The 26218-nt window shown below is 50.2% G+C and overlaps 1 protein-coding gene across 6 annotated transcripts in view; it reads right to left on the bottom strand.

Moving 5' to 3' along the window:
* DOCK3 (dedicator of cytokinesis 3) overlaps nucleotides 1-26218 on the bottom strand; it is a 111324-nt gene that overhangs the window by 15780 nt on the left and 69326 nt on the right. For 3 of the 6 annotated variants that reach the window (XR_012717468.1, XM_075287560.1, XM_075287562.1), the window contains exons 6-33: nucleotides 21817-21965; nucleotides 21653-21737; nucleotides 20836-20877; nucleotides 20376-20527; nucleotides 20147-20228; nucleotides 18506-18566; nucleotides 18285-18432; nucleotides 17467-17555; nucleotides 15011-15136; nucleotides 14369-14493; nucleotides 13869-14031; nucleotides 13610-13716; nucleotides 12806-12977; nucleotides 12596-12693; nucleotides 12331-12414; nucleotides 8931-9031; nucleotides 8723-8804; nucleotides 8212-8382; nucleotides 7468-7560; nucleotides 3864-4056; nucleotides 3567-3694; nucleotides 2924-3070; nucleotides 2507-2605; nucleotides 2251-2345; nucleotides 854-929; nucleotides 663-763; nucleotides 369-427; nucleotides 141-289 (exon numbers count right to left, since the gene is read on the bottom strand). Coding sequence is in view for 5 of the 6 variants with exons in the window: in XM_075287560.1 (XP_075143661.1) it covers nucleotides 141-289; nucleotides 369-427; nucleotides 663-763; nucleotides 854-929; nucleotides 2251-2345; nucleotides 2507-2605; nucleotides 2924-3070; nucleotides 3567-3694; nucleotides 3864-4056; nucleotides 7468-7560; nucleotides 8212-8382; nucleotides 8723-8804; nucleotides 8931-9031; nucleotides 12331-12414; nucleotides 12596-12693; nucleotides 12806-12977; nucleotides 13610-13716; nucleotides 13869-14031; nucleotides 14369-14493; nucleotides 15011-15136; nucleotides 17467-17555; nucleotides 18285-18432; nucleotides 18506-18566; nucleotides 20147-20228; nucleotides 20376-20527; nucleotides 20836-20877; nucleotides 21653-21737; nucleotides 21817-21965 (3177 nt within the window). In the remaining variant the exon portion in view is untranslated. The remainder of the gene's footprint in view (nucleotides 1-140; nucleotides 290-368; nucleotides 428-662; nucleotides 764-853; nucleotides 930-2250; nucleotides 2346-2506; nucleotides 2606-2923; nucleotides 3071-3566; nucleotides 3695-3863; nucleotides 4057-7467; nucleotides 7561-8211; nucleotides 8383-8722; nucleotides 8805-8930; nucleotides 9032-12330; nucleotides 12415-12595; nucleotides 12694-12805; nucleotides 12978-13609; nucleotides 13717-13868; nucleotides 14032-14368; nucleotides 14494-15010; nucleotides 15137-17466; nucleotides 17556-18284; nucleotides 18433-18505; nucleotides 18567-20146; nucleotides 20229-20375; nucleotides 20528-20835; nucleotides 20878-21652; nucleotides 21738-21816; nucleotides 21966-26218) is intronic. The other 3 variants (XM_075287564.1, XM_075287565.1, XM_075287561.1) reach the window with 2 other exon arrangements.

The raw sequence follows: 26218 nt of genomic DNA, 5'->3' as shown, positions 1-26218 counted from the left end.
GAACGCGGTGGTGATGCGGTCACGGCTCCTGTATGAAGGCGTTACACCGCCACCATGAAGACCGGTCTCCGTGTACGCCAGGCCACACCCACACATTAACATGTTGCAAATCTGATACGTGATCGTTCTTCGTCTCTCACCTGCTTGAAGTTCCCGTTGCGTCGCTGTTCACAGTCCATCATGTCGTGAAAAATGGGGATCATGATGTTGCGCACTTCAGGCTGCGGCACTAGTGACACCCCCAGGAAGGGTCCGATCATGCCGGGTATGAAGTGGTATTTGTGCTCTCCTGGAAGGCAAGAAGCCAAGGATGAGAGAAGGAGCCGGCCGGCCGGCGGGGAGACAAGGCCACACCTGAAGTCACTTACCAAGGTTCTGCCACATGTTAAACAGCTCGTACGTCATCATGACCCGCATATCACCGTACCTGGGGGGGCAGAGGAGTGTCAGCTACATCATCACTACCTAGTCATGAGGCTTTGTCACAGTGTATCAGTGCAGGCAATCCTCTGAATACAGTGGCAGCACAAACCTCTCCCCGTCCTGCACTGAGAGCTCTCCGCTGACACACTGTAACAACACCGCAAGCACAGGCCGTAGATAAAGACTCAACCGTGTGCTGCAGCTTCACATGCTCGGTACTACCTGTAGGGGGCACTTACTTATCCAGGATCCGCCTTCTCTTCCCTGCTGCAAAGTTCTCCAGCTGCAGACTGGGCTGGTTAATGAAGAGGACGGCCAGGCTGAAGTACGAGTTCCACACCTAGATTGGAAATCACAGAGAATCCTGTGAGGAGCGCCCCCTCGTGGTAAGACTTAGTACTATTGGGGGTATATATTGGGGGAGGGGTACCTTAAAGTCAAAATCTTCTTCACAGAAGTTCTTGTGCACAGCGGGAGACACGTACTGGACCGTAGTCACAATGATACTGGGAGAGGACACAAAGGGTTAATGTGCCCATACACATTGTCAGATTGTCAGCAGGGACTATGGGATGGATTAGTTGTCAGTAGGGAGGAGAGCAGTGTATATTGCATCATAGTGGGGGCACAAGAACAGAAAGATCCCCTCCTCCACCCCCGCATCCTGCTCTATATTACATCTGATGACATCACTGCTGCTCTATATTACATCTGATGACATCACTGCTGCTCTATATTACATCTGATGACATCACTGCTGCTCTATATTACATCTGATGACATCACTGCTGCTCTATATTACATCTGATGACATCACTGCTGCTCTATATTACATCTGATGACATCACTGCTGCTCTATATTACATCTGATGACATCACTGCTGCTCTATATTACATCTGATGACATCACTGCTGCTCTATATTACATCTGATGACATCACTGCTGCTCTATATTACATCTGATGACATCACTGCTGTTCTATATTACATCTGATGACATCACTGCTGCTCTATATTACATCTGATGACATCACTGCTGCTCTATATTACATCTGATGACATCACTGCTGCTCTATATTACATCTGATGACATCACTGCTGCTCTATATTACATCTGATGACATCACTGCTGCTCTATATTACATCTGATGACATCACTGCTGCTCTATTACATCTGATGACATCACTGCTGCTCTATATTACATCTGATGACATCACTGCTGCTCTATATTACATCTGATGACATCACTGCTGCTCTATATTACATCTGATGACATCACTGCTGCTCTATTACATCTGATGACATCACTGCTGCCCCCGTGTCCTGCTCTATATTACATCTGATGACATCACTGCTGCTCTATATTACGTCTTAAGACATCACTGCTGCTCTATATTACATCTGATGACATCACTGCTGCTCTATATTACATCTGATGGCATCACTGCTGCTCTATATTACGTCTTAAGACATCACTGCTGCTCTATATTACATCTGATGACATCACTGCTGCTCTATATTACATCTGATGACATCACTGCTGCTCTATATTACATCTGATGACATCACTGCTGCTCTATATTACATCTGATGACATCACTGCTGCTCTATATTACATCTGATGACATCACTGCTGTTCTATATTACATCTGATGACATCACTGCTGCTCTATATTACATCTGATGACATCACTGCTGTTCTATATTACATCTGATGACATCACTGCTGTTCTATATTACATCTGATGACATCACTGCTGCTCTATATTACATCTGATGACATCACTGCTGCTCTATATTACATCTGATGACATCACTGCTCTTACTTGCTGGCCAGAAGTCTCATCACCGTCCAGTCTGGAGGGAAGACGCTCAACTTCAGCAAGTTCCGAAAGACACAGAAAATTTTGAGCAGGAATTCCTGAATAAAGAGAGAGAGGATTTTGTAGATTTTGATCGGTTTTATTGGAGTTACTGGTTTCTGATGACACCCAGTATGTCTCCTCTCTGGGGTTCGCACCCAGCTTTCCTAGGGTATAATACCCCCTCCCCCAGTAGGTGCCCCTGCCCTTCTTCACTCACCTTCAGCTCCTCTTTGCTCTGGAAGTTGTGCAGTAGATGTTGGTAGTGAGTGTCAGACATCAGGCGGAGCAGAGACAGGAGGCAGGAAACATACTCCCCCTAATGGGGGCAAGAGTCAGCACAGGGCAGAGCAGCGGGGGAGGGGGTGTGGGTGATAAAAGGGTCAGAGGTCACACTATAAGGATATAGGGATACATCACAGAAGGTGTTGATGACATCTAGTTAGAGCGCCCCCTGCTGTCAGGACTTCAGCAGCACAAGGTTGTCCTGTATATACTCCAGGGTGCAGGCAGTCCTATACAGGTGATGAGGATGATGAGGGGGAGATGGAGGAGGCTGAGGGTGACGTGGAGGAGGCTGAGGGTGAGGAGGATGAGTTGTGGGAAGGATTAGAAAGAAGAGAAATGCGTTAATTACGGTGATCTCGGCTGTACACTGGGGGCAGCGCTGGCCTCTTACCGCCTCCTGCGACTGCGATTTACTCATGATAATAAGCAGAGTCTGCAGCAGAACGTCCAGCAAACTCTCCTGTAACATCTGCACCTCCTCCCCGACGTCCACCTCCTGGGGAAAGAGAAGAGCTTCAGAGGACACATGTGCCAAACACATCAGCCCGGACACATGGGGGTCACATTCATCATTGCCCCTGCTATGTAGTTTAGCTGTATTGTCTGGAATCCCCCTCCTCAGGACTCATCAGGTAGCTGCGGCTGATGCTCTGTCTCTCCTCCATGCTTTACACTGCAGCTCTGCTTGTTCATCCAGAGATCAGTACATGGACTGATGATTACATTACAGGAAGGACAGAAGATTACACACTACAAACCCCCAAAACTCCAATGAGAGGGGGAGGGGCCTGGGACTGAACATACTGACACAGGGTGTTATTGGCTATTGGGTCATGTCATGGCCGTCACCTCATACCAATGACCAACAAAAGTCTAAAGTCAGCCAGTCTGAAGGGCTAAACTAAAGAGCGTCCCCCAATACTGGGCCGGGGGGGGGGTGCCCTATAAAGGACTCCCCCAGCACGCGGGTTAACCCTTCCCGTAACACTCACCGTGGAGCTGCTTTTGATGATGGAGAAAATACTGCTGAGTATCCCAGAACAGACCAGGAGCTCTTTCTGCTGCCGCAGGTGGAGGTGGATGTGGTGCAGCACAACAGGTAAGAGAATGCGGCGCGCCTCTGCGGAGGGGACACAGAACATACAAATCATGGACAGCGCCCCCACATGGGAGGGATTCCAGCCATATCTGTGTCACATGACCTCAATCTGCCAAATACCATTATTTTCACGCAGCCCATGTATCGCGAGCACAACCACCCCCATCATCCGATTCAGCCCGAGCCGCACCTGGGTATGAGAAGAGTCGGCAGTCCACAGTCCGGCCAATCGATTGTAACTTCACCACATCCATGGACTGTCCGAGGTGGAGGGTGCTGGGCAGACTGCTGAGCGTCCCCCGGACAAACTCCGCCACCTCCGTCACCGAGAACATGGCCAACAGCTCCTCAAAGATGGCGGGGAAGGAACTGAGGAGGGCGGCCTGCAGAGAGAACAAGGTATCTCAGCCCGGAGCAATGTAACAACGTATCTCAGCCCGGAGCAATGTAACAACGTATCTCAGCCCGGAGCAATGTAACAATGTATCTCAGCCCGGAGCAATGTAACAATGTATCTCAGCTTACAGCAATGTAACAAGGTATCTCAGAGCAATGTAACAAGGTATCTCAGCCCGGAGCAATGTAACAATGTATCTCAGCCCGGAGCAATGTAACAAGGTATCTCAGCCCGGAGCAATGTAACAATGTATCTCAGCCCGGAGCAATGTAACAATGTATCTCAGCCCGGAGCAATGTAACAAGGTATCTCAGCCCGGAGCAATGTAACAAGGTATCTCAGCCCGGAGCAATGTAACAATGTATCTCAGCCCGGAGCAATGTAACAAGGTATCTCAGCCCGGAGCAATGTAACAAGGTATCTCAGCCCGGAGCAATGTAACAACGTATCTCAGCCCGGAGCAATGTAACAACGTATCTCAGCCCGGAGCAATGTAACAACGTATCTCAGCCCGGAGCAATGTAACAACGTATCTCAGCCCGGAGCAATGTAACAACGTATCTCAGCCCGGAGCAATGTAACAAGGTATCTCAGCCCGGAGCAATGTAACAAGGTATCTCAGCCCGGAGCAATGTAACAATGTATCTCAGCCCGGAGCAATGTAACAATGTATCTCAGCCCGGAGCAATGTAACAATGTATCTCAGCCCGGAGCAATGTAACAAGGTATCTCAGCCCGGAGCAATGTAACAATGTATCTCAGCCCGGAGCAATGTAACAAGGTATCTCAGCCCGGAGCAATGTAACAAGGTATCTCAGCCCGGAGCAATGTAACAACGTATCTCAGCCCGGAGCAATGTAACAACGTATCTCAGCCCGGAGCAATGTAACAACGTATCTCAGCCCGGAGCAATGTAACAACGTATCTCAGCCCGGAGCAATGTAACAACGTATCTCAGCCCGGAGCAATGTAACAAGGTATCTCAGCCCGGAGCAATGTAACAAGGTATCTCAGCCCGGAGCAATGTAACAAGGTATCTCAGCCCGGAGCAATGTAACAAGGTATCTCAGCCCGGAGCAATGTAACAAGGTATCTCAGCCCGGAGCAATGTAACAAGGTATCTCAGCCCGGAGCAATGTAACAATGTATCTCAGCCCGGAGCAATGTAACAATGTATCTCAGCCCGGAGCAATGTAACAAGGTATCTCAGCCCGGAGCAATGTAACAATGTATCTCAGCCCGGAGCAATGTAACAAGGTATCTCAGCCCGGAGCAATGTAACAATGTATCTCAGCCCGGAGCAATGTAACAATGTATCTCAGCCCGGAGCAATGTAACAATGTATCTCAGCCCGGAGCAATGTAACAATGTATCTCAGCCCGGAGCAATGTAACAAGGTATCTCAGCCCGGAGCAATGTAACAAGGTATCTCAGCCCGGAGCAATGTAACAAGGTATCTCAGCCCGGAGCAATGTAACAAGGTATCTCAGCCCGGAGCAATGTAACAAGGTATCTCAGCTTACAGCAATGTAACAAGGTATCTCAGCCCGGAGCAATGTAACAAGGTATCTCAGCCCGGAGCAATGTAACAATGTATCTCAGCCCGGAGCAATGTAACAAGGTATCTCAGCCCGGAGCAATGTAACAAGGTATCTCAGCCCGGAGCAATGTAACAAGGTATCTCAGCTTACAGCAATGTAACAAGGTATCTCAGCCCGGAGCAATGTAACAAGGTATCTCAGCCCGGAGCAATGTAACAACGTATCTTAGCCCGGAGCAATGTAACAATGTATCTCAGCCTGGAGCAATGTAACAACGTATCTTAGCCCGGAGCAATGTAACAATGTATCTCAGCCCGGAGCAATGTAATAATGTATCTCAGCCCGGAGCAATGTAACAAGGTATCTCAGCCCGGAGCAATGTAACAAGGTATCTCAGCCCGGAGCAATGTAACAAGGTATCTCAGCCCGGAGCAATGTAACAACGTATCTCAGCCCAGAGCAATGTAACAACGTATCTCAGCCCGGAGCAATGTAACAATGTATCTCAGCCCGGAGCAATGTAACAAGGTATCTCAGCCCGGAGCAATGTAACAAGGTATCTCAGAGCAATGTAACAATGTATCTCAGCCCAGAGCAATGTAACAAGGTATCTCAGAGCAATGTAACAATGTATCTCAGCCCGGAGCAATGTAACAACGTATCTCAGCCCGGAGCAATGTAACAATGTATCTCAGAGCAATGTAACAACGTATCTCAGCCCGGAGCAATGTAACAATGTATCTCAGAGCAATGTAACAAGGTATCTCAGCCCGGAGCAATGTAACAAGGTATCTCAGCCCGGAGCAATGTAACAAGGTATCTCAGCCCGGAGCAATGTAACAATGTATCTCAGCCTATAGAAATGTAACAATGTATCTCAGCCCGGAGCAATGTAACAAGGTATCTCAGCCCGGAGCAATGTAACAAGGTATCTCAGCCCGGAGCAATGTAACAAGGTATCTCAGCCCGGAGCAATGTAACAAGGTATCTCAGCCTATAGAAACGTAACAATGTATCTCAGCCCGGAGCAATGTAACACTGTATCTCAGCCTATAGAAACGTAACAGTGTATCATCTTCTACATCAATCTCCCAATAAAGACTATACAACATCTCCCTGACCTCGGCCACTGTTACAGAATTGATTATTTTTAATGGATTTTACTATTATCGTCACTTTTTTACCTTGTATTGTTGCACTTGTTTATATGAGTGAGACATCCTGGGCTCTGTTCATCCTGAGCTCCTGCTTCATGAACAGAATGCCAGAACTAGAGTGCAGACTGACACTTCTAGTAATAAGCGGGAGGCTCAGTACGTTTAGCGCATGTTCTGCTGCAGCGCATTGTTGGAGACATAGTGTATAGGAGCCGCTGTTTCCCGAGTCCACAGACGTGAGACACCCGGGCGTCCTCGGGGCCCATAGGAAGGTTTTATTAATTGATTTAGGGTAACTGTGACCCTGAACGAATCCAAGTGAAAGGGGAGAAGTGACGGGGGAAGGGGGGTGCACTAGACAGGGAGGGGGGCAGTGCTCAGGTGTGGGGTGCATTGGGGAGACGTCCTGATAATCCCCGGTGGTCCCCAATACTGAGCCAATGTGAAGATGATCAAGGTCAATAACAACAAGGGGGTCATTATTTATGTGATTCCCCAATACGTGCCTGAAAGCGGAGGCAGACTGAGTGTGGGGAGGGGGCAGATTGAGGGGGGGGGCAAACTCAGGGTGAGAAGGGGGCAGATTGAAGGTGACAAGGGGGAAGATTGGGGGTTAAAAGGGGGAAGACTGTGTATGGGGGCCACTTGCAGGTCCTGGTGAGGAGGGCGGCAGGATTCTGGGGAGGGGGCTGTACTTACACAGCTGACTGTTGGTGGGCCTGCAGAGCCCACCGTCTTTTGGGTATCAGACTCCCCTGTTCCGCTCCCCTGTCCTTTGTCCGGTGGCTGCTTCTAATGTATTGGGGAGGATGAGGAGCAGCGAGAGGGGTAGAAGGAGAAGCCGAGGGGGTGGGGGCAGATATGAAGCAAAAGCACATGAGCAATTACTGCAGAATAGAGAGAAATATGAGCAATGAAAGAAGCGGCAAGCACAGGAGGGAAGGCGGCTAATCAGGACCTCTACTCCAGTCACATCCAGAGCTGCATTTACATTACTGCAGGCCAGCTGAAAGACTCTGAATGGAGTTAATGTTCCAGCTCTGTAAAGAATAAGATGCAATTCTGCTGCAGCTCTGGATGTGACTATAGCATAAGGCATGCTATAATAGCAAAATTGTAGCTGCTGCTCTTGTTGTGACTATAGTATAATACATAACATAATAGAAGAACTGTGAATGCAGCTCAGTATGTAACTACAGCATACAACATATTATATTAGAAGAACTGTAATAGCAGCTCTGGATGTGACTACAGTACAAGATATGAGAGCAGAATTGTAGCTCTGGATGTGACTACATTATAAGGCACAATGTAACTCAGGATCAGTACAAGTAAGACTAAGGCTATAGAATATGTTGTGACCGTCACTGGTGGAGCAGTGGGCATGAAGTGAGGGGTGGGATTGACAGCACATGGTGGTGTATATGGAGTCACTCTGCTCACCTGTGTGAACAGCAATGTATCGGAGCTCCGCGTGTCCAGACTCAGCACAAATCGCATTGACTGGAACAGCTCGTGGATGCTGCAGCGGAACTGCTCCTCCTCCAGGCCGCCCGTGGAGCGCGCAAAGAGCAGGCGAGACTGTACGATGAACTTAAAGAGATTCTCCAGCGCCTGCAGAGAGAGAGAATGTGAGAGGGTTAATGGGGGGGGATTACTACACTAAGTATAAGATATATCTGCATGGCTGTGCGGCACATAGGTGGCGCTATGAAACCTGCTGTATCACTTCATCACCTCCCATATCTCTGCTTACGGTCAGTGACTACATGAGAACCTGCAGAGACTTAATACTTGTCACAGCTGAGGGTTTGTTCTTCTGTACATGGGGAACCCTACAGTACAGGTCCATGTATCAGCACTGAGCTTCCTATAATATGTCATAGCGCCACCTACATTCAAAAATCAGAAAGAGTCAGCCGCCAACTCCCGTGTCCCTGCCGCCGCCGCTCACCCTCATGGCCTCCTGGATGTGATCCTGCCGCACCAGATCTGCTGACCGCTCCATGTACCACTTCAAGCACCGAATTAACTCCCTGCAAAGAAAGAGCCAGAGACCTGAAACGTGACGAGTGCGAGCAACGACAATGACCGCACGGGACTGGCCGGGCAGCGCGGCCATATACTGCCATACGGCCATATACTGGGGCTCCTCCTCTCACCTATAGGCCAGGGCACCGGCAAAATGCTTCTGTATATAGGTGTCCAGCACAGGCCGGAAGTGGAAATATTTACTGTCCCGCAGCAGATTAATGATGAAGACCTGGAGGGGAAGACAAGATGTCAGCAGGGGAGCAAAGCAATGTCTCTACTGCTCTCTGTTATCAGCCATGTCAGGAGAGGAGCGGCCGACTGTAGGACAGGGGAATACAATCTATTACTATCTGTTATCAGCCATGTCAGGAGAGGAGAGGCCGACTGTAGGACAGGAGAATACAATCTATTACTATCTGTTATCAGCCATGTCAGGAGAGGAGAGGCCGACTGTAGGACAGGGGGATACAATCTATTACTATCTGTTATCAGCCATGTCAGGAGAGGAGAGGCCGACTGTAGGACAGGGGAATACAATCTATTACTATCTGTTATCAGCCATGTCAGGAGAGGAGAGGCCGACTGTAGGACAGGAGAATACAATCTATTACTATCTGTTATCAGCCATGTCAGGAGAGGAGAGGCCGACTGTAGGACAGGAGAATACAATCTATTACTATCTGTTATCAGCCATGTCAGGAGAGGCCGACTGTAGGACAGGGGAATACAATCTATTACTATCTGTTATCAGCCATGTCAGGAGAGGAGAGGCCGACTGTAGGACAGGGGGATACAATCTATTACTATCTGTTATCAGCCATGTCAGGAGAGGCCGACTGTAGGACAGGGGAATACAATCTATTACTATCTGTTATCAGCCATGTCAGGAGAGGAGAGGCCGACTGTAGGACAGGAGAATACAATCTATTACTATCTGTTATCAGCCATGTCAGGAGGGGAGAGGCCGACTGTAGGACAGGAGAATACAATCTATTACTATCTGTTATCAGCCATGTCAGGAGAGGCCGACTGTAGGACAGGAGAATACAATCTATTACTATCTGTTATCAGCCATGTCAGGAGAGGCCGACTGTAGGACAGGAGAATACAATCTATTACTATCTGTTATCAGCCATGTCAGGAGAGGCCGACTGTAGGACAGGAGAATACAATCTATTACTATCTGTTATCGGCCATGTCAGGAGAGGAGAGGCCGACTGTATTCCCCTGTCCTACAATCTATTACTATCTGTTATCAGCCATGAAAGGAGAGGCCGACTGTAGGACAGGGGAATACAATCTATTACTATCTGTTATCAGCCATGTCAGGAGGGGAGAGGCCGAATGTAGGACAGGGGAATACAATCTATTACTATCTGTTATCAGCCATGTCAGGAGAGGCCGACTGTAGGACAGGGGAATACAATCTATTACTATCTGTTATCAGCCATGTCAGGAGGGGAGAGGCCGACTGTAGGACAGGAGAATACAATCTATTACTATCTGTTATCAGCCATGTCAGGAGAGGAGAGGCCGACTGTAGGACAGGAGAATACAATCTATTACTATCTGTTATCAGCCATGTCAGGAGAGGAGAGGCCGACTGTAGGACAGGGGGATACAATCTATTACTATCTGTTATCAGCCATGTCAGGAGAGGAGAAGCCGACTGTAGGACAGGGGAATACAATCTATTACTATCTGTTATCAGCCATGTCAGGAGAGGCCGACTGTAGGACAGGGGAATACAATCTATTACTATCTGTTATCAGCCATGTCAGGAGAGGAGAGGCCGACTGTAGGACAGGAGAATACAATCTATTACTATCTGTTATCAGCCATGTCAGGAGGGGAGAGGCCGAATGTAGGACAGGGGAATACAATCTATTACTATCTGTTATCAGCCATGTCAGGAGAGGCCGACTGTAGGACAGGGGAATACAATCTATTACTATCTGTTATCAGCCATGTCAGGAGGGGAGAGGCCGACTGTAGGACAGGAGAATACAATCTATTACTATCTGTTATCAGCCATGTCAGGAGAGGAGAGGCCGACTGTAGGACAGGAGAATACAATCTATTACTATCTGTTATCAGCCATGTCAGGAGAGGCCGACTGTAGGACAGGAGAATACAATCTATTACTATCTGTTATCAGCCATGTCAGGAGAGGCCGACTGTAGGACAGGAGAATACAATCTATTACTATCTGTTATCAGCCATGTCAGGAGAGGAGAGGCCGACTGTAGGACAGGGGAATACAATCTATTACTATCTGTTATCAGCCATGTCAGGAGGGGAGAGGCCGACTGTAGGACAGGGGAATACAATCTATTACTATCTGTTATCAGCCATGTCAGGAGAGGAGAGGCCGACTGTATTCCCCTGTCCTACAATCTATTACTATCTGTTATCAGCCATGAAAGGAGAGGCCGACTGTAGGACAGGAGAATACAATCTATTACTATCTGTTATCAGCCATGTCAGGAGAGGAGAGGCCGACTGTAGGACAGGAGAATACAATCTATTACTATCTGTTATCAGCCATGTCAGGAGAGGAGAAGCCGACTGTAGGACAGGGGAATACAATCTATTACTATCTGTTATCAGCCATGTCAGGAGAGGGCGACTGTAGGACAGGGGAATACAATCTATTACTATCTGTTATCAGCCATGTCAGGAGGGGAGAGGCCGACTGTAGGACAGGGGAATACAATATATTACTATCTGTTATCAGCCATGTCAGGAGAGGCCGACTGTAGGACAGGGGAATACAATCTATTACTATCTGTTATCAGCCATGTCAGGAGAGGAGAGGCCGACTGTAGGACAGGGGAATACAATCTATTACTATCTGTTATCAGCCATGTCAGGAGGGGAGAGGCCGACTGTAGGACAGGGGAATACAATATATTACTATCTGTTATCAGCCATGTCAGGAGAGGCCGACTGTAGGACAGGGGAATACAATCTATTACTATCTGTTATCAGCCATGTCAGGAGAGGAGAGGCCGACTGTAGGACAGGGGAATACAATCTATTACTATCTGTTATCAGCCATGTCAGGAGAGGAGAGGCCGACTGTAGGACAGGAGAATACAATCTATTACTATCTGTTATCAGCCATGTCAGGAGAGGCCGACTGTAGGACAGGAGAATACAATCTATTACTATCTGTTATCAGCCATGTCAGGAGAGGAGAGGCCGACTGTAGGACAGGAGAATACAATCTATTACTATCTGTTATCAGCCATGTCAGGAGGGGAGAGGCCGACTGTAGGACAGGGGAATACAATCTATTACTATCTGTTATCAGCCAGGTCAGGAGAGGAGAGGCCGACTGTATTCCCCTGTCCTACAATCTATTACTATCTGTTATCAGCCATGAAAGGAGAGGCCGACTGTAGGACAGGGGAATACAATCTATTACTATCTGTTATCAGCCATGTCAGGAGAGGAGAGGCCGACTGTAGGACAGGGGAATACAATCTATTACTATCTGTTATCAGGCTCAGTGGAGTGTCATACCAGGGACTGGAAGACGAGTAGTCCGTATTTCTCTGTGTTATCGTCCAGGATGACAAACAGTGTGTCCAGAATGTCCTGTAGAAACTGAGAGAGACAGATTCCATCATTATCACTGCAGCCTTTCCTTGCACACTATATACTTCTTACCCCTCCTCAGGGCACAGCAGGGGTTGCAGTTATTTCCACATCTGTCAGCAGAATACAGGTTACCACTATTACTGCTGACTGGAGGACATACTGAGTGATAGTGTCCATGTACTCGTACCTTTACAATCTCCTCCCCGCTCACATGGCGCAGACGACCGAGAATGTCCAGTATCCGGTCTGGGTAAGCCTTCCACTTCAGGAGAGCCAGAAGGTCAACTGTAGTAAGAAAATGAAAGTCATGACTATGCTGGGATATCTGGGCACGGGATACAGCAAGGGATATGAATAGGTGTGGGCTGCGGTGTGGGCTGTGTACTGTATTTGGTACCGTTCTGGGTGAGCTTGGTTGAGGACAGCTGTGTAGATATACAAAACATCTCCTTTGGGCTGCGCTGGAAGATGAGACTGGATGGGATGTTGGGGCAGCCGCTCAGGTCGTCCTTGCAGCAGGGCAGCCCCAGGTAGAGCGCGTGGTTATTGAAGGTGCTGTTCTCATCACACTGTGGAGAGATGACCAGTCAGAAGCTGCAGGATGGGAAAGGTTCAGTAAAGTCGGAGGTTGTGGGGTAGGTGCAGTGCGGTCAGGTCAGAGGCTGTGGGGTAGGTGCAGTGCGGTCAGGTCTGAGACTGTGGGGTAGGTGCAGTGCGGTCAGGTCTGAGACTGCGGGGTAGGTGCAGTGCGGTCAGGTCAGACGTTGTGGGGTGGGAGCAGTGCAGTCAGGTCAGAGGTTGTGGGGTAGGTGCAGTGCGGTCAGGTCAGAGGTTGTGGGGTAGGTGCAGTGCGGTCAGGTCAGAGGTTTTGGGGTAGGTGCAGTGCGGTCAGTCTGAGACTGCGGGGTGGGTGCAGTGCAGTCAGGTCAGAGGTTGTGGGGTGGGAACGGTTCAGTCAGGTCAGAGGTTGTGGGGTGGGAACGGTTCAGTCAGGTCACAGGTTGTGGGGTGGGCGCAGTGCAGTCAGGTCAGAGGTTGTGGGGTGGGAACGGTTCAGTCAGGTCACAGGTTGTGGGATGGGCGCAGTGCAGTCAGGTCAGAGGCTGAGGGGTGGGAGCAGCGCGGTCAGGTCATAAGCTGAGAACGGTGTAGTCAGACTCTGTAGGGTGGCAGCAGAGGGGGCATTCTGGAGTAGTCATACCTTGTACACGTACAGCTCATGGATGTCATCAGACAACGTCGTTCCATCATCTCTCATCAGAGGAGTGAAGGAAAAGCCAAACAGCTTCTTCTCCCCCTTATCTTTTGCTGTAAACAAGAACAGAGGGGCAGTGAGGACCCCCATAAGGACCCACGGGCACACTATCCCAGATTGGACAAGCTCACTGTGGGTATCAGTGTCCAGGACCCCAGTACTGTACCCCGTATCCCCCACCCGCGTTCAGCTTTGTTAAACGTACTAGAGCAATGTCGGAACTCAAATCGCAGATGGGACCCCCGAAATCTGTCGATAGGGATGGGCAGTTTTATCAACTCCCCCCAACGGGGACTGTTGTTGTGGTAAAGGACGAAGGAATGGTACTGTGTGCGGGGCGGCTCCCCGGTGCCCAGGCTGACACAATCCTGTAAGACACAAGTCACACATCAATAACCAGATGAGAGGAATATCTGCAAGAGCAACAGCAGGGATATATAGATGGATATACACAGCGCCCCCTGAGGCTGGATACAGACACATTACACAGGTGGAGTATTATGTGGTCACGTCTCCAGTCACATCTTAGCTGAATTGCATTGTGGGACTTGTAGATTATACACATTAGATGTTTGTACATCTCCACAATGCAGAACTTGCTCTGCACAGACACTGGAACAGCAGAGGGTTGATGATAGATATGAGAATGGAGAAAATGCAGCTCTGGATGTGACTGGAGTATAAGGCCTCCATCCAATGTCCTACCCTCAGGTTCTCTCCATCGGCGTACAGAACGTGCATGGTGACCTCGATATTCTTCTGCACGCTCTTGCCACCTCTCTCAAAGTCGCCCCTCTCCAGAGTCACATACAGGTCATTGCGCACGTCCCCTGTAATGACAATACACATACTGAGTAAATACTAACAGGTTTGCAGAGCATCACCTGCTGCAGAGCATCATCAATGCTGTCAGCAAAACATCCATAGCATCTGCAGAACATGAGTCGCACTGCCATACTGCAGAGCATCACTCCTGTGCAGCCACATCAATGCCTGCCATGCACCGGTGACATAACAGATCCTGCACATTGTGCCATACACTGGCCAGGGGAGAGCTAGGAAGGCACCGTGTGATGTCACCACATGAAAACAGCGCCCTCCGCAGGCAGTACTTTGTACTGGGACTTACACTCTATCTGTATGTCTGAGGGACAAAGAAGAAAAAGAAGAGAAAAAGAGATGAGGAGAAGACGAAAGAAGAAGTAAGAAACAGAAGGGTGTGCGAGCGGCCGGGCGAGACAAGACAGAGGTAACGGGCGAGGCGGTGACACATGGTCAGTCCTAGCAGTGAACAACACAGTATACGCATACGTACTGTATGGATGTATATACATATAGTTTCTATACCTGGCATGATGACATCAGGGAACCCTAGTTTTCGGGTGACGGATGCCCCCCTGTTAAACAGAAGCTGGTTTTCTCTACGGATCTGCTCCATGTCTCCTCGCAAGAGTTGTAAGGACACAATGAGCCCTAGATAAAAGGAAAGACAAAACCTGTGATAACCTGGAGATGATCAGCGGCAGGACTGGGCGGCCATTAATCCATGGGAGCTATAAGGGAACTCTATGGGGCCTGTATGTGGAGAATCCTCCATGATTCCTCCTTACAGAGCAGTGTATGGCAGGGGAACTCTCCACGGTGCTGAAACCGGAATCAGGAGAGGTGAAGGCCAAAGGGTCACACAAGGGAGATGCTGTAACGGGTCTAGTGCTTGACCCTGTCAGTGCGCAGAAATGTACTGCTAGTGGATGTGGCCGTGCTCTATGGAGGGTGACCCTTCTATGGGGATGTGGCTGCACACTATGGAGGGGGACCCTTCCCTGGGGATGTAGCTGCACACTATGGAGGGTGACCCTTCTATGGGGATGTGGCTGCACACTATGTAGGGGGACCCTTCCCTGGGGATGTAGCTGCACACTATGGAGGGTGACCCTTCTATGGGGATGTGGCTGCACACTATGTAGGGGGACCCTTCTATGGGGATGTGGCTGCACACTATGTAGGGGGACCCTTCTATGGGGATGTGGCTGCACACTATGGAGGGGGACCCTTCCCTGGGGATGTGGCTGCACACTATGGAGGGGGACCCTTCTATGGGGATGTAGCTGCACACTATGTAGGGGGACCCTTCCCTGGGGATGTGGCTGCACACTATGGAGGGGGACCCTTCTATGGGGATGTGGCTGCACACTATGGAGGGTGACCCTTCTATGGGGATGTAGCTGCACACTATGTAGGGGGACCCTTCTATGGGGATGTGGCTGCACACTATGGAGGGGGACCCTTCTATGGGGATGTAGCTGCACACTATGTAGGGGGACCCTTCTATGGGGACGTGGCTGCACACTATGGAGGGGGACCCTTCTATGGGGATGTGGCCGTGCTCTATGGAGGGGGACCCTTCTATGGGGATGTGGCTGCACACTATGGAGGGGGACCCTTCTATGGGGATGTGGCTGCACACTATGGAGGGGGACCCTTCCCTGGGGATGTGGCTGCACACTATGTAGGGGGACCCTTCTATGGGGATGTGGCTGCACACTATGGAGGGGGACCCTTCCCTGGGGATGTGGCTGCACACTATGTAGGGGGACCCTTCCCTGGGGATGTGGCTGCACACTATGTAGGGGGACCCTTCTATAGGGATGTGGCTGCACACTATGTAGGGGGACCCTTCCCTGGGGATGTAGCTGCACACTATGTAGGGGGACCCTTCCCTGGGGATGTAGCTGCACACTATGGAGGGGGACCCTTCCCTGGGGATGTGGCTGCACACTATGTAGGGGGACCCTTCCCTGGGGATGTGGCTGCACACTATGTAGGGGGACCCTTCTATAGGGATGTGGCTGCACACTATGTAGGGGGACCCTTCTATAGGGATGTGGCTGCACACTATGGAGGGGGACCCTTCCCTGGGGATGTGGCTGCACACTATGTAGGGGGACCCTTCTATAGGGATGTGGCTGCACACTATGTAGGGGGACCCTTCCCTGGGGATGTAGCTGCACACTATGTAGGGGGACCCTTCCCTGGGGATGTAGCTGCACACTATGGAGGGGGACCCTTCCCTGGGGATGTGGCTGCACACTATGTAGGGGGACCCTTCCCTGGGGATGTGGCTGCACACTATGTAGGGGGACCCTTCTATGGGGATGTGGCTGCACACTATGTAGGGGGACCCTTCCCTGGGGATGTAGCTGCACACTATGGAGGGGGACCCTTCCCTGGGGATGTGGCTGCACACTATGTAGGGGGACCCTTCCCTGGGGATGTGGCTGCACACTATGTAGGGGGACCCTTCCCTGGGGATGTGGCTGCACACTATGTAGGGTGACCCTTCCCTGGGGATGTAGCTGCACACTATGTAGGGGGACCCTTCCCTGGGGATGTGGCTGCACACTATGTAGGGTGACCCTTCCCTGGGGATGTGGCTGCACACTATGGAGGGTGACCCTTCCCTGGGGATGTGGCTGCACACTATGTAGGGTGACCCTTCCCTGGGGATGTAGCTGCACACTATGTAGGGGGACCCTTCCCTGGGGATGTGGCTGCACACTATGTAGGGGGACCCTTCTATGGGGATGTGGCTGCACACTATGTAGGGGGACCCTTCTATAGGGATGTGGCTGCACACTATGGAGGGGGACCCTTCCCTGGGGATGTGGCTGCACACTATGGAGGGGGACCCTTCCCTGGGGATGTAGCTGCACACTATGGAGGGGGACCCTTCCCTGGGGATGTGGCTGCACACTATGGAGGGGGACCCTTCCCTGGGGATGTGGCAGGGTATTGGCTGGTACCGTAGTTGGAGCTGGGGGTGGAGTACTTGGTGCTGGTCTTCCGGATGATGTTCTCGTGGATCTGGTACCATTCATTCTCATTATTACACCTGGAAGAGATAACATGACACTAAGGGGGTGGGAGTGACAGGGGGGGACATTTCTGCACCCACTGCTGATCTTTCACATGTGTACCCTGCAGAGACTGCCAGTCATATCAGAGGTAAATGCACCTATTCACTCCTCAATACTTTACACTGCAGCTCTCGCTTGCTCAGACTGAATCCTTTGTATAAGACACATCTTATATTTGAAGCTCCCTGAGATGTGCACAAGACTCAGACGAGAACTGGAGAGACCCAGGTTGTCAGACTACAGACACCATGTCACCCTTCAGGTCTCTTCCTTGTACTTTGTACCGTCTCCCTCTTTGCTTGGAATTTCTCCAAGATTCAGAATTTGACCTCTACACTGACCGTATCCCATCTGCCGGGAGATACTGGAGGGTTTACTGTAATCCCCCGTCTGTCAAGTGCGCCCACTGCATATTAACCTCAGGTCCTCTGGTTCTGTATACTCACATATACACTGTATGTACCGAAAGACCCCTATCAGCTCTGTATACTCACATATATACTGTATGTACTGAAAGACCCCCTATCAGCTCCGTATACTCACATATATACTGTATCCATGTACTGATATCCCCCCCCCCATCAGCTCTGTATACTCACATATATACTGTATGTACTGAAAGACCCCCTATCAGCTCCGTATACTCACATATATACTGTATCCATGTACTGATATCCCCCCCCCCATCAGCTCTGTATACTCACATATAAACCTTCATGACAAAGTCCTTCTCGTCTCGCTGTTCGCACAGGGCCGGCAGCACTTCCCCCAGACTCAGCACTGCACATCCGTAAGGTCTTCGGTAATGGATGTGGGGGGGACCTTTCCGGGAGTCATTCAGGAGCATTCGCCCTAAAATAGAATGAGAAATAAAAGGGGTCTGTCCTCACACAAGGGGTCAGCCTAAAAGTGCGGGGACACCTACCTATCCTGATGACATGGACAATGAGGTGCAGGTCGCGCTTCACATCCTTACTGCTCAAATCCTGTCATAAAGTATAAAGAAGTCACACATAGAACATAATGACAGGAACGTCACAGCAAGAAGAGCCCGAGTCCTCGTCACTGTACACACTGGGATCATTGCCGCAAGCAAGACAGGAGGAAAGACAAGGGCAGAAAATACAAAGGCAAATTATTCAGCCTAATGCCCCATCATATAATACAAGATCATCACAGACATACACAAACAGCAGCCTCAACATATCACCCCTCTGATCAAGGGTTATATCCTGTATTATACTCCAGAGCTGCGCTCACTATTCTGCTGGTGCAGTCACTGTGTATATACATTACATTACTTATCCTGTATTATACTCCAGAGCTGCGCTCACTATTCTGCTGGTACAGTCACTGTGTACATACATTACATTACTTATCCTGTATTATACTCCAGAGCTGCGCTCACTATTCTGCTGGTACAGTCACTGTGTATATACATTACATTACTTATCCTGTATTATACTCCAGAGCTGCGCTCACTATTCTGCTGGTGCAGTCACTGTGTACATACATTACTTATCCTGTATTATACTCCAGAGCTGCGCTCACTATTCTGCTGGTACAGTCACTGTGTATATACATTACATTACTTATCCTGTATTATACTCCAGAGCTGCGCTCACTATTCTGCTGGTACAGTCACTGTGTACATACATTACATTACTTATCCTGTATTATACTCCAGAGCTGCGCTCACTATTCTGCTGGTACAGTCACTGTGTACATACATTACATTACTTATCCTGTATTATACTCCAGAGCTGCGCTCACTATTCTGCTGGTACAGTCACTGTGTACATACATTACATTACTTATCCTGTATTATACTCCAGAGCTGCGCTCACTATTCTGCTGGTGCAGTCACTGTGTACATACATTACATTACTTATCCTGTATTATACTCCAGAGCTGCGCTCACTATTCTGCTGGTACAGTCACTGTGTACATACATTACATTACTTATCCTGTATTATACTCCAGAGCTGCGCTCACTATTCTGCTGGTGCAGTCACTGTGTACATACATTACATTACTTATCCTGTATTATACTCCAGAGCTGCGCTCACTATTCTGCTGGTACAGTCACTGTGTACATACATTACATTACTTATCCTGTATTATACTCCAGAGCTGCGCTCACTATTCTGCTGGTACAGTCACTGTGTACATACATTACATTACTTATCCTGTATTATACTCCAGAGCTGCGCTCACTATTCTGCTGGTACAGTCACTGTGTACATACATTACATTACTTATCCTGTATTATACTCCAGAGCTGCGCTCACTATTCTGCTGGTACAGTCACGGTGTACATACATTACATTACTTATCCTGTATTATACTCCAGAGCTGCGCTCACTATTCTGCTGGTACAGTCACTGTGTACATACATTACATTACTTATCCTGTATTATACTCAGGAGCTGCGCTCACTATTCTGCTGGTACAGTCACTGTGTACGTACATTACATTACTTATCCTGTATTATACTCCGGAGCTGCGCTCACTATTCTGCCGGTCACTGTGTACATATAAGGCATAGATATATGGCATAACATACGGTGAATAGGGCGCAGAGCCGCTCCATCTTCTCTGGGTTCCTGGGGCCTCCGTTCTTGTTGAGTCGGACCATGAACCTCTCGCTAGTAGGACACACAGAGGTTAATGTGACAGACAGTAGACACTGAGGTGGGGTGACGTGCAGGTAGTAGCAGGACCTGGGGCAGGGACATATGGATGACAGCAGCGGACAGTAGCGGGGTGAATGGAGGCGGCGGGGCGTGAATCACCTGATCTGACGAGCCTCCCTCATGTCATACAGTGAGAAGAAGAGATCCACGTCCTCCCCGATGTTGCTGTGTGTGAAGCTCTTCAGGTTGAGGAGCAGGTGGTGAGGGATCGGGGCGCGAGGCTCCTTGTGTCTCTGCCGCAGGGTGTCAGCCTGTGAGAGGACAGCAGGTCACTTGTCAGCATACATTGTGTCTTCTGCCCCTCCAAACTAAGGGAAGGCCTCGGACTCAATAATAATCATTTTCTTTCTTAAAGACCCCCCAAAATGTAAGTAACAATCCAGATATAACATTCTGAGCTGTGGGAAAGCTGGGTGAGATGCTCTGTGGGAGATAATGGCAGCCATATTGTTGTCACTCAGCTCTCCTAGAGTTCTGTAGGGTACATCCCTGGTGAGCCCTGGAGCTGTCATGGCGGACGCTGACACATTGTAACGCTTCCATGCCCCTTCCCCTTTACCTGGTTGGTGCTCTGCTGGACACTGTGACGACTGGACAGATGCTGCAGAGAAAAAACACAGAATGTCAGAGCTGCTAAACCTGCACAACACAAGGGGGCGCCGTCACTGGAAACATCCAGAAACCGCTGTAATATCTGCCACCAAGTATCAGCCTGACCCATCAGCTGTGTGAGCAGGACAAGGGCAGAACGGTTGATTGTGTGCTCTGGTTATGTTTGGTCAGCTGTGATGGAGCCTTCCAGAGCCAGCGCCACCTAGTGTATCACATGATCCCTCTCAGCCAGTCAGCTGCATGGTGACGGATCATGTGACACGGCCAGTAAATCTTCCCTGTCACATGACGCTTTTCAGAGTGATCATGTGACAAACCATGTGACTCCACACAACCAGGAAGTGCTTTATTTTCACAACAATCCCCGCCCCTTTAAGGGGTAGTCCTCTATAAATGACCTCTCTGTGAAAGCCTGCCCCAGACAGGGTGCCAATGCCCCTTTTGGGTGGGTCTGTAACCCTCGCCCCTTTCGGGCACACCTTTCCTGGGACAAGTCAAATTTGCTTGGAAATATTTCTGAACATTTGGGACATTTGGTAAATATGTAATGGGGCTGAGCTGCAGCGCCGGACATAACCTGCAGACAGGGGTGGCGCTATTGTTATACATTCCCTTTAGGTCCTGAAAGGGGTGGCAGCACAATCTATACAGACTTTAGTGGGACTGCAGTCCTCAAACTACAACTCCTATCAGGACCCAAAGATCACAAGCCGTGCGCGCATGCGGAGAATTGTACTTCACTGACGTAGACATCTGTGTCTCACCATCTTGTACAGGTCGGAGACGCTGATCTGGTCAGAATCGACGGCTTCAAACTCCTTGCGAGGAACTAAGTCCAAACCCAGATGTCTGAAGAGAGAAAAGAGAGGTCAGAGGGGGAGGGGGCGAACCATCACTCCCATCATTGCTGCAGTGAATCCATACTCACTCATTTCCCCAGTCCAGGCGAACAGTCAGATGTCTCTTGACCTCCCGCACCTGGTCCTGGGTGAGATGGCCGGAAAGCAGCTGCCTGCGCAGGTCAATCACCTCGTTCATCACATGGCGCAGCTTGTAGAAGAGGTCCACCTTGTGCTTCTACAGGAGCGTGCGAGACAGGAGAGACAGTCAGGGCGTGAGGGAAGAAAGACAGGCAGGGCGCGAGGGAAGAGAGACAGGCAGGGCGTGAGGGAAGAAAGACAGACAGTGTGACAGAGGAGAGAGACAGGCAGGGCGCAAGGGGAGAAGACAGACAGGGCGCGAGGAAAGAGAGACAGGCAGGGCCCAATGGAAGAAAGACAGGCAGGGCACTAAGGAAGAGAGACAGGCAGGGCGCAAGGGAAGAAAGACTGTCAGCGTGATAGAGAAGAGAGGCAGGCAGGGCGTGAGAGAAGAGAGACAGGCAGGGCATGAGGAAAGAGAGACAGGCAGGGCACAAGGGAAGAGAGACAGAGAAGAGCAACAGTCAGGGTGTCAGAGAAGAGAGACAGTCAGGGTGTCAGAGAAGAGAGACAGTCAGGGTGTCAGAAAAGTGACAACGTGCAAAACAACAGCAGTAGTCGACATGTCAGACAAGAGCGAGACATCCATAAAGCTTCACCACATGCTACACCTGTCTCACAGACTTTGCGCTTCACTCTTTCACCATGAACTCTGCTTGCTGTCATTGACTAGAATCTCTCCTGTCCAGGGCACCAGGCGCAGAGCTGATCCCTGCACTGACACACTGTAACAAGCCTTCAGTTGTTAGGTAATTAGGTTTCAGTTGCTGGAGAATTTTTGCAGCAAGCAGAGATACAAGAACCAGTGACGAGACTGCGTGGCCAAATCTACTGATCTCTGCCTGTCCAGTAACCCAATAGATCCGGTACACAAGATTGCTAATGAATCTGTTTGTCTTGCGCTCGTCCTGTATCCCTGAAGTCCCTGCTGGTTCAGGCTCTTGTGTGCTGTATGTAGAGTTATACAAGATGCAGTCCGGTCCTTGCGCTCCGCGGCCTCTCTATTTGCGCCCTCTGACCCCGCTCACCGCCGCTCGGGTACGACACCCTCTTATTTGGCTGTTGCATTTCTCCATCGCCCGCAGCCGCCTGTTTTCTATTGTACTGCTGAAATGTAATGGTGTCATCTGCCAGTCACAGTGTAAGATCTGCAGCAGTGAGTGGGCAGCAGGAAAGACAGGCACAGATCAGCTGTATCCACCCACCAGTGACATCATCAGAGATGTGAGGGAGCCGCCAATCACAGAGGAGCCCGGACATATAGATGGGGCCCATCTCAGAGGAGCCAGGAGGTATAGATGGGGCCCATCTTAGAGGAGCCAGGAGGTATAGATGGGGCCCATCTCAGAGGAGCCAGGAGGTATAGATGGGGCCCATCTCAGAGGAGCCAGGAGGTATAGATGGGGCCCATCTCAGAGGAGCCAGGACGTATAGATGGCGCCCATCTCAGAGGAGCCAGGAGGTATAGATGGGGCCAATCATAGAGGAGCCAGGACGTATAGATGGGGCCAATCATAGAGGAGCCAGGAGGTATAGATGGGGCCAATCATAGAGGAGCCAGGACGTATAGATGGGGCCAATCATAGAGGAGCCAGGACGTATAGATGGGGCCAATCATGGAGGAGCCAGGACGTATAGATGGGCCAATCATAGAGGAGCCAGGACGTATAGATGAGGCCAATCATAGAGGAGCCAGGACGTATAGATGGGGCCAATCATAGAGGAGCCAGGACGTATAGATGGGGCCAATCATGGAGGAGCCAGGACGTATAGATGAGGCCAATCATAGAGGAGCCAGGACGTATAGATGAGGCCAATCATAGAGGAGCCAGGACGTATAGATGGGGCCAATCATAGAGGAGCCAGGACGTATAGATGGGGCCAATCATAGAGGAGCCAGGACGTATAGATGGGGCCAATCATAGAGGAGCCAGGACGTATAGATGGGGCCAATCATAGAGGAGCCAGGAGGTATAGATGGGGCCAATCATAGAGGAGCCAGGACGTATAGATGGGGCCAATCATAGAGGAGCCAGGACGTATAGATGGGGCTCATCTCAGAGGAGCCAGGAGGTATAGATGGGGCCCATCATAGAGGAGCCAGGAGGTATAGATGGGGCCCATCATAGAGGAGCCAGGACGTATAGATGGGGCTCATCTCAGAGGAGCCAGGAGGTATAGATGGGGCCCATCATAGAGGAGCCAGGAGGTATAGATGGGGCCCATCTCAGAGGAGCCAGGACGTATAGATGGGGCCAATCAGAGGAGCCAGGAGGTATAGAGGAGGCCAATCATAGAGGAGCCAGGACGTATAGATGGGGCCAATCATAGAGGAGCCAGGACGTATAGATGGGGCCAATCATAGAGGAGCCAGGACGTATAGAGGAGGCCAATCATAGAGGAGCCAGGACGTATAGATGGGGCTCATCACAGAGGAGCCAGGAGGTATAGAGGAGGCCAATCATAGAGGAGCCAGGACGTATAGATGGAGCCAATCATAGAGGAGCCAGGACGTATAGATGGGGCCAATCATAGAGGAGCCAGGAGGTATAGATGGGGCCAATCATAGAGGAGCCAGGACGTATAGATGGGGCCAATCATAGAGGAGCCAGGACGTATAGATGGGGCCAATCATAGAGGAGCCAGGACGTATAGATGGGGCCAATCATAGAGGAGCCAGGACGTATAGATGGGGCCAATCATAGAGGAGCCAGGACGTATAGATGGGGCCAATCATAGAGGAGCCAGGACGTATAGATGGGGCCAATCATAGAGGAGCCAGGAGGTATAGATGGGGCCAATCATAGAGGAGCCAGGAGGTATAGATGGGGCCAATCATAGAGGAGCCAGGAGGTATAGATGGGGCCAATCATAGAGGAGCCAGGAGGTATAGATGGGGCCAATCATAGAGGAGCCAGGAGGTATAGATGGGGCCAATCATAGAGGAGCCAGGACGTATAGATGGGGCCAATCATAGAGGAGCCAGGACGTATAGATGGGGCCAATCATAGAGGAGCCAGGACGTATAGATGGGGCCAATCATAGAGGAGCCAGGACGTATAGATGGGGCCAATCATAGAGGAGCCAGGAGGTATAGATGGGGCCAATCATAGAGGAGCCAGGAGGTATAGATGGGGCCAATCATAGAGGAGCCAGGAGGTATAGATGGGGCCAATCATAGAGGAGCCAGGAGGTATAGATGGGGCCAATCATAGAGGAGCCAGGAGGTATAGATGGGGCCAATCATAGAGGAGCCAGGACGTATAGATGGGGCCAATCATAGAGGAGCCAGGACGTATAGATGGGGCCAATCATAGAGGAGCCAGGACGTATAGATGGGGCCAATCATAGAGGAGCCAGGACGTATAGATGGGGCCAATCATAGAGGAGCCAGGAGAGAGATTCCTTTACTGGACAGTCCCTACACGGCATCGGAGCAGATCATGTCAATGACAGCAGAGCACCAACAGGGGGCAGCACGGACATGTAAAGTGCAAAAAGGAACTGTGGCTGCATCTCAGGAGATGTCTGGAGGAAAAGACAAGGAGCAACAAGTCTGAGTGCAGCTCTGGTGGTTACTGGAGTGTAAGGCAAACTGTAAGAATGGGATTAAGTACAGCTCTGGTTGTGACTAGTGCTCTGGGAAAGAAAGAGTTAATATGACCATATAATTATTAACTCTATAATTTCCAGACATGATAACGTGAGACTGATGTATAATACAAGATACAACAGCTTTAGCTGTGACTAGAGAATACAAGTCAGGTTGTAACCCATTAGCCAAACAGCAGCTGCTGTCAGGCCTCTGATACACTGTGACGCATGTCAGCTGCGGACGAGTTACGTGACCCCACAAATCCATCTCCAGAGAATTCTGCATTAAGAACATTTGGGGCCGGGATGTGTCAATCACATAAAGCCGCTCAGTCCGCGCCGGCCGCCCTCTCGCTCCTGATCGCGTCTCTGGCGCTCGGCCAAGGCTACAAGTTTCCATCTCCTCTGTGAGTTGCTTTGGTAACTGGGATCCTTCCTGGACGAGGCAGTAACGCGGTGTATGAGCTGAACGTGCGCAGCCGCCGCTGCCACCGGACACGACAAAGCGCCAATCTGACCGGAGTCAGCTCTGCTGCACCGAATCAGCTACACTCTGCTACACTGATCGTGTGCTGGGCTGGTAGTGTCACCCTGCGTCGCACCGCGGGGGAGGGGAATGATCCGGATTTCACTGAACTTACCAATTCATCAAGTATCAATACAAAGCCCTGCCTAGTGCGCACAGTCAGCACTGCTATGCCACGGCCTCACTATCCTGGCAGCGGTATTATAATGCGCCCGGCGTGTGCTCAGCCA

Source organism: Leptodactylus fuscus, chromosome 9 (assembly GCF_031893055.1).
Source record: "Leptodactylus fuscus isolate aLepFus1 chromosome 9, aLepFus1.hap2, whole genome shotgun sequence".
NCBI lineage: Eukaryota > Metazoa > Chordata > Amphibia > Anura > Leptodactylidae > Leptodactylus > Leptodactylus fuscus.
The sequence above is the reverse complement of the archived record's forward strand: the minus strand, read 5'-3'. Positions and strand labels throughout refer to the sequence as shown.